Below are 8,589 nucleotides of genomic sequence, written 5' to 3' on the forward strand. Positions count from 1 at the left end.
CTTTGTCTCCTTTGTCTTTTCAAAAAAGTAGATTTAAAAATCATATTGTTTCCTTAACCAGGGTTGTTGATAAAGATATTGGGTACTACATGTACATGTACAGTTGGTGATAGTTGTTGAGACTAGTATTCTGTGTCATTTTCTCTGTTGTTCCAAACAGTTAATACACACAATAAATTGCTTTTTTTAACGAGACAGGTTTTAGGGTCATTGCATTTAAATGGTGATATTCTTTGAACGGATTGAGCAATTTCAGTAATGTTTTCATCTAACAGTAGCTTAAGAAATTGGCTTTTCAGTCATGATTATTTTTGGTAAAACATGTTTTTGAAATATGAAATATATAGTGGGTTTTTTTGGGAGGGGGGTGTTAGGGTTCCGTTTTATTTTTTACTCACCCTGTAGCTAAAGGGGTGTTTCGAAAAAAGTACAATTGTTGAACAAAATCGTTGGAAATTTTTAATTTGTTGACTGGTTTCACTTTTGGACCGTAAAGTCTTGAGTTTTTTGACCGAAAAGGTATTAAGGAATGGGAATTAATATGTGCTTGGTCGGTATTAAATTCTAAGACTGGTTGGAGTCTGAAAAGCTGATAGTTAAACTAAAAGTGGGTATCCATGGTGAGCGCTGTACAAAATAAATATCATCCTCTATGGGCTATCCAAAAGACGGAATGAGACAAACGGTTCAATATGTTTTGTTCATGTTGTTGTATCCCTTGAATCTCCTGTCTTACTACTGGCTGGGTTTGCAATGTTTTACCCCAAACTGTACCAAGTCGGTTTTCACATACCATTTTCAAGACAATGGAACTCAGTGAAGCATGACCAGAGGAATGCATCCACTATCAATGGAAAGCTTTACAGCCCCAGTTTATGATAAAAGCATAATTATAGTCATATTGTCTAAGAGGGAGGGAACCAAAGTATTTAGAAGGATCATATTCACGTTGCAGATAAAGTTCAATTAACGTAATTCAAGGCAGACGAATTCCGCCAGGGCTTCGCTGTTCGAATGTTTTGTAGAATTACCTGGAAACTGCAGCCGTCACTAAGTCGATAATTGATACGCTTGATATGGTGCAGTTTTTATGCATTTGTGTCGAAAAGTCCGCACGATTTCAGTCTTACTAACAACAAAGGCTTTACACGGAAAAAAATCAATTGCGCGACCATGATATTGGGAGAGAATGGGGGGGGGGGGCAGAGCGTGTTCCGCTCTGCCCCCCCCCCCCCCCCATGCGGCGAAGTCAAACTGTTAAAAGCAGTCGTCATGACAACCTGTAGGTCAATATTGCATTTTTAATATCGCTGAAAATGGGAAGCACAGCAGTGGCGGCACTTGGTTCATAGATGCTGAAATTTCTTTTATGGCACATCTTTTGAAGTTCACTCATGCCATCGTTGATGTAGCGACGTGTAATGACGAACCAACCATTGAGCAAAGCAATGGATTGGCGTTTTTTGGCACGTTTAGATGCTTTTTGTAGAAAAGGTTTGAAAAAACCCACAATATTATAATAATAGACTAAATGTGTGAGTGGTCGGTTTTAATCACAACATTTGTATGTCTAAGACCGGTTGGAGTCTGCATGCTGATAATGACCAGTGTTTAATACCGGCCAAGCACATATCCCATTCATAAATTCCTTTTTTTTTAAATTATCAAAATGTTTCGGTCCAAAACGTTAAAACGTTTGACAAAAGTCGAAAATTGAAATTCCAACGATTTTGTTCAACACTTTTACTTCATGTTTTTCGAAACACCGGTACCTCTTTAGCTATGCTATGAAATTGCCCTCTCGCGAGCAGTGGTTAACAACCCCTTATAAGGAGATTGGCGCGAGCGTCGCGAGTACTGTATGATGTGTTGCAGAACGCAGCTGTGACGGTGTAGTGACCGACTTGATGATGATCATGTGGTGTGAGTTTAGGACAAGAAATACTTTTCCTAGGCTGAGAGTATTGCGCATGACGATTGTGAACGTTTTCGGGTACCTTTGTGTGATCCGTGGACAGAACTTTTAAAACGGTGGTTGTTTTTAAAATTCGGTAACTTAAAAATTACATTAGTGATTTGAATGATTCTTGTACTAAAAGAAAGCTTATGAATTGGGCTTTAGTATAGTAGCTTTTAAAAGTGCTACATGTAGAACTTTACTAAAACAATGGTCCCAACATTTGGGTTTCGGGTTTTTTTACTCGCATTTCGGTTTTTTATACGCATGTAACAGAGCAATTGCTTTTAATAAGTGTCATGAAAACAGTGTACTTTATACCTACCAGGACCAGCTTTTTTTTGCATCGAAAATCGTTATACCCTTCTGCCCCACTATTAAGATGAATTTTCAGACGTCATTAAACCTCGAAATTATTCAATAAATGTACTGCTTCACTATGGAGTCATGGGAAAGCGCACATGTAAACCAAGCGTGACGTCATTATGTCTTAGGTACATTAGTCTACAAGCTTAGCGTAATGTACATGTACAGTACAGGGTACATGTACACCGGAAACGTACAGTCAAGAATGATGAATTATGTATACGTACGGATGGGGGGAGAGGTGTGGGGTGTAGCCCCTACGTATTCCGTGCGTAAGGGGGGGGGTGTCTAAAAGTCGGCATTTCGTGGGTACGTACGGCCAGAGTGAAAACAAACTGTGCTCACCCAATGACTAACCAGTGGAGGGATTTAGGTTATATAACGTTACCAGATTGAACTGATATATATAATCTCAAGAAAATACGTTTGTAAGTTGGCTCACAACCTGTCAAGCACACCAACTGATAACATCTTCCATAAGGACAATCATGAACAAGATCGGACGATAAGCGGCGCTCAATTTGTTCAGACCGACCGATTTGGTCTTCCCGAATTTGCTTCTCTAAGCGTCTCGATTTCACTTTTCAAGTATCTAGTCTGCACCTATCCCAACCTCTAGTTACGCCACTGATTAAAACCAAACATGTGAATACAACTTAGATATTCGAATTTGTGTGGATGTCATTTCCACCGATGGACTGAGATTAAACTTCCAAGACAATGAAGCCAATACTGTAAAAACAAACACAATCGAACTATTTTCAAACTCCTTTCCTTTAAAAATATTGATTCTCGAATTCAAAAAGTATTCCGCTACTGACTAAATGTATAATGAATTATGAATGTGAATTAATAGACCTACCTATAAATTGTGATAGCATGAACCGTGTAATTTCAATTTCCATCCGCTATATACATATACAGTCGTTGTTGAGAGTCAGTTGAGGACTTGCAGTTACTTCGGTCCGCCACCGGAGCCGCTTCCTGGTGAACATTGGATGCAAGCAGCCGCTCGAGAACTACACCAACGATGCACAGGGACACGACACTCGACTGGTAAGGAGAACTTTAAGTGATCAAATCTCCGAAATTTCATTTAAAACAAATTCGGTTAGAACACATAAACAATATTTGCAATGTGTTACATTTCAATCGTCCTATCACAATGCTAACATACAGGCATGTATGGTCTCCAAAACGGCAAAATGGTACCTATCCATGTGAAAATAATATCGAAAATTTTGTTGCAAACTTTGCAAAATATTTACAGGTGTAGAGAGGTACCTTATTGTGGAAACAAATCTCCGTTTTGGAAAGTAACGTCAGACTTGCGCATATTCACCATTTGCTGCTCGTAATTTTCTCGTCTTCTTTTGGAATTTAAGTGTCCTTTGAATAATTTTAAAAGTTATATCCTGGTTGCAACGGCAATTTAGAGCAGGATAGGGTTTTTGCGTGTTTTTTTGACAATCTCGTACTGTGCAGTAAATACTTTATGCATGCCTGTTTAAAGTAAACTGGTTTACATAGCTTTATTATAGGTAAATATTTCCAAAAACTGTGAATGAAGTAATGCTAATAAAAAAAGCCGTTGGACAATCTGTCTCGACCGTTGAACCAACGGAATCAACAACAATATTCGGTACGTTTTGTACACACCAATCGGGAGCCAAGCACGATGTTTGGTATTGTCAAATGTTCAGTGTAGCGGTGTTCGGTTAAGTGACGCTCCACTGTAATTATTTTCCATGTAGAAATGTTTTTCAATCGATATATATTTGCATATCATGCCAAAGAGGGTTGGAAAGAGTGCACTCCAGATTCAATATCTAATTTTGACGCCATGTCCTATTTTATCGTCAATAAATTGATTGATTTGATTGTAGATGTTCCCCGATATGCTGGCTGCCAGGAAAGCTACAGTGGTGGCGGGATTTCCTATGGTGTGGTCAATATCTACCCAAAGCAATACCCAAACGGTTTGGCTGTAACCTGCAAACAGTCGTTTATTGTAAGTTTCTCCAATCGTGTTCCAATTCATGTTCAAACTAAGTGGAGTTCAACAAAATTGTCCTTAAAAAGAAAGCGACAACTTTGCAGACAACTGGCGCTATATAAATGTATGTTATTAAAAATTATGATTATCATTATACGTGTAATGGTGCCATTAAGGAGACACGTTATCGTAGTTTCTTCGCACGATGAGAGACATCGGTCATTAGGGAGACATTTTCATTTCTCCCTAATGTCACAGCCCCCTTTAGAGGCAAAATTTTACCGTCGCAATTAGATTATATTTGTTGCTGGTGTCTAATTAGTAAACATACCGAATTTCGTGGGAAAATGTCAAGGGAACATTGGGTAAGGGCACAATTAAGTTTGAAAAATTCTGTGCTCAAGTCTATAGGGAATGTCTCCCAAATTAATGTCCAATCCAAGGAAATTAGTATTATTATTTTTAACTGGTGTAAAGATCTGAACCACGCGTTTTCAACGTACCACGTGGTATTGGAATAACGTGGCGTTCATTGCAATGATATATATGGGCTAGGAGCATTAAACTGTTGCGCATTATAATACCACATAATAACTTAACTTTGTTTCGGGGTAACTATTTGTTCCAGGTGATTCAGAATCGTAAAGATGGATCGGTGAATTTCACCCGTAGCTGGGCCGAGTACCGAGACGGCTTCGGTGATCTGACGGGGGAGTTCTGGCTGGGCAACGAGATAGTACGCCAGCTGACCTCGGAAGGCACTTGGGAACTACGTTTTTCACTGAAAGGAGATAAGAGCTCTGGTACTTCCCGTTTTCGACAAGTCCAGATCTTGGGTGACGACTACATTTTGAATACGGATTATAGGAGTCTATCAGGTATGGTTAATTTACAAAATGATGAAATTCGTAGAATTCTGGATTTACTTTCAACACGCACGTAGTTTATACAGTTTACAGAATATTTTCCCGCATGAGCTTGTCGTAACCTACTCAAATGCGCTTGCTTTCAAATGTAGCCTTAGTGCAACCGATCGACAAATGATCAAGGGCTCTGACTTGCCTGGCCCAGCTGGTTGCGATGTATAAAATCCAAACTATGAGCAAATGGTCAAATTCACCTCTCGGCGTAGGGATTTTACACACACTCAAAATGTTCCATTCAAAATTAGCTATGAAGTTATTTTTCGATTGTAAAAACATCCCTTGTCTACTATTTATGATTTCAAATCACGGTTTGACGCGCACGACTGTCTGTGAGTTTACTATTGTACAAAGGAGAGCGCCGCTGATTAAATTTGTGCAATAGCATCATCAATTTAGCGTTGATTTGAAAGGACATGATGGGCTTCGTGCAAAAGTGCCCTCTCATCGGTAAGAAAGGGATAGTTAGGGAGACACGGGAGAACATTCGAACGCATTACACCGACCACGCCTGACGGAAAAACGCCATGGCTTTGTGCACATTTTGAATAAAATCAGTCGTGCGTACTCTGCGTTATACACGCGCGAATCGGAACGCACACGCGTTGTGTCCAGCATAGCCCTGCTTAACAACCGACTTTGTGCTTACCGAGCCTCCATCTATTTTATAGGGACCGTTTACAGTAAGCACAGCGAAAGCACGCTTAAGAACAGAATAAAACAGTGATGTAACAACAGAAATCTCCATGCACGCGCAACCGTTAGCAGATTCACGGCATGAAATAGTGCTTAAGCAGCAGCATGATTTTCTGCTTTAGAAAGCACGACTTTTCTGCTTACCGTTAAGCAGCTCTGTGATATTGGGCCCAGAGATCAGTGGTCGTGTCCCGTCCAAGGGGCTCTAAAAAGTTGTCAAAAAACGCCGTCTCTTGTTGGCGCACGGAACACGTGCAAAACGTTTGTTGGCAGCGCGTTACCGGGCGACGCACCCTTAATGTGCCCAGTGTAAAATGTGATTCGATAAAACCCATATTTTCCATGCGTTCGTTTACTGAATAATTTATTTTTTAAAAGACTTTATTGCTCAAAATCTGTACGATAATGTTTGATACCGCATGGTTTTAAATCTACGTGAAACAGATTAAGTACGCCTGCACTAGGGATTTTCTTTTTACAAGTCGAAACATAAATTGGTGCGTTTTTGGTCCGTTTTGATTGCTGCGAATGTCGATTGTTCACATTGCCTTTGCACTTTTCATTCCCTTATTTAAAACTACAAATGATTCGAGATCTGCTCAACCCATTTACAAATGAAGCAAGATCAGTTTGCTGCACCAGGTTTTATATCGAAATTGAGTCACATCCGAGAATTGTCGAAAAATGTTCTGTGACAGCACATTGAACATTATTCCGACATTGAATATCAACGCCTTTACAGAATAAAAACCGGTGCTTTTCATTTCTTAACGTATTTCTTGTCCGTTTCTGCTCAGGCCAGCCGTTCTCAACCTACGATCGCGACAATGACGCCGATGGCAACGCCAATTGTGCCGCTCAGCTGAAGGGAGGCTGGTGGTTCAAGACTTGTACTGGAGGAGACGGGAATGTGGATCTCGTGCCGACTAACCTGAATGGGGAGTATTCCTATCCCGTCAACTACACGGGGCAAGATTACCGCGGTATGAGGTGGCCTTCTTCTTGGTTATCTGTAGGGCAAATAGTGTCCAGCTCCATTTGGTTGTATCGAGTGCCGTAAACGGGCATCTAAGCCCAGGCCTTTTCCTATCTCACCCATCCGAGCCGTTCAAAATCCCTTTCGAACCCTGAAATCCAAGCTTTCAATATTTTTCGATCATTAGATGGTATTTCCATCATTTGGTATGCATTTAAATAGAATGTGTCAGATTAAATATGTGGCTTTTGCCATTTATAAAAATAATAAAAAATATCAAACTTTGCCAAAAAGTAACTGAAGTTAAGGACGCGTTGGTGTAAAAAAGTTCATCAAAAGTAAGGACTATTTTCCTTAAGAATACGATAACCACAAAGTTATAAGATACATACATAACTGACTGTTCACATTTTATCTTTCTTAGCTGTTTATGGATATGTTACTAAAGGAAGCCCTACTTTCTATATATAACACGTTATCTTTACCACAACTGCTAAGCGCTAGCATGGGGGAACAGCAACTGATCTAATTTAAATACAATTCTTGTGACACAAAAGAAATCACTCAGGGTAATAAACCACTCAAAATCAAGGGCACACGACGCACCCCTTTTTCATAAATTTAATACACCCCCTATCCGTGAGTTATATAAATACCACCTCGGAGTCATTATGTTTAAATATTATAGGGATCTATTGCCTACTTCACTCTCGAGTCTTTTCACAAAGACATCCATCAGGATAACATAGGGAATTCAAAGGACTTGCATTTTTTAGAGTATGGTCATCTAACTATTTATTTGCAGTTAAACATCAAAGATCCGTGTTTCTCTTCCCACTCCTTCCTCTTAGATCAATCGGTAGTTGAAAACAAAACGTTTTAAGACATATCTCTTAAAAATCTGTATTTAAACCGGTATTCATGATTACTACACCTCATAAATATTCATGATCAAATTGAAGCGCATCATTGGCCAATTTCGCCGCGCGTCCGGGAAGTAAAAATGATATGCGCCCAGGTGACGTCATACCGGTGAGTATCCAGCTCGCTGCCGTGCGGTAGTTTTTTTCTGGTAGCACCAAAATTCCCTATGGAACCCGCCTCGAAGACATGTTGTCTTTGACATGTAATTTTTACGGAACCAGTCTGTTGTTGCAATCCTTGTTACAACCACAGTAAAAACACTTCAAAGTGTGTTGGCACCAGACTATTTCATACTGTGACAAAGAACTTGAATTGTGCTGAATAAATATGCAAAATCTAGGATCGCCGTTATCGACAAGGCAGAGAGGCTACTAAAAAGACAGTGAGCCTACTAAATATTTATGAGGTGTAGTAAAACGAATACGGCAGGGTTGATTTCTGGAAAATAGTTGGAATTACTGGTCCCTCGGTGTAGGTCAGCTTGACTACCTTCCTCCGCTTCGCGTCGGGAGGTAGTCAAACTGACCTACACCGAGGGACCAGTAATTTCCACTGCTTCCCCTCAAACCATTGTCTAATACCCGAGACTTTTACCCTTTCCTATTGGTCGAGAGCCCGTCACATGGGGGATTTTCAACGGTTGCTAAAACAACGGCTGGTTGGTTTTCAACACCTTTTCGGTGTCACATGAACATATTTGGACTTCTATGAAATCTTACCCCTTTAAGTTTCCCTTTTATTGGTTGAACGT

At 39.9% G+C, this 8,589-nt stretch overlaps 1 protein-coding gene across 1 annotated transcript; it reads left to right on the top strand.

The window, feature by feature from the left end:
• Positions 1-4,166: 4,166 nt before the first annotated feature.
• On the top strand, positions 4,167-7,086 carry LOC119730031 (ficolin-3-like). The gene is made up of 3 exons (XM_038202820.1): positions 4,167-4,334; positions 4,948-5,197; positions 6,736-7,086. Exons 1-3 carry the CDS (start codon positions 4,167-4,169, stop codon positions 6,996-6,998), a joined length of 681 nt encoding a protein of 226 aa, XP_038058748.1. The 3' UTR covers positions 6,999-7,086.
• The last annotated feature ends 1,503 nt before the right edge of the window (positions 7,087-8,589 follow it).

The sequence above is a fragment of the Patiria miniata genome, unplaced genomic scaffold, assembly GCF_015706575.1.
Source record: "Patiria miniata isolate m_02_andy unplaced genomic scaffold, ASM1570657v1 HiC_scaffold_22, whole genome shotgun sequence".
Lineage (NCBI taxonomy): Eukaryota > Metazoa > Echinodermata > Asteroidea > Valvatida > Asterinidae > Patiria > Patiria miniata.

Coding starts and splice junctions, on each gene's coding strand:
- LOC119730031 (XM_038202820.1), top strand. CDS start 4,167: ATGTCCTATTTTATCGTCAATAAATTGATTGATTTGATTGTAGATGTT. Junction 4,335..4,947: donor CCTGCAAACAGTCGTTTATT/GTAAGTTTCTCC, acceptor TATTTGTTCCAG/GTGATTCAGAATCGTAAAGA. Junction 5,198..6,735: donor GGATTATAGGAGTCTATCAG/GTATGGTTAATT, acceptor GTTTCTGCTCAG/GCCAGCCGTTCTCAACCTAC.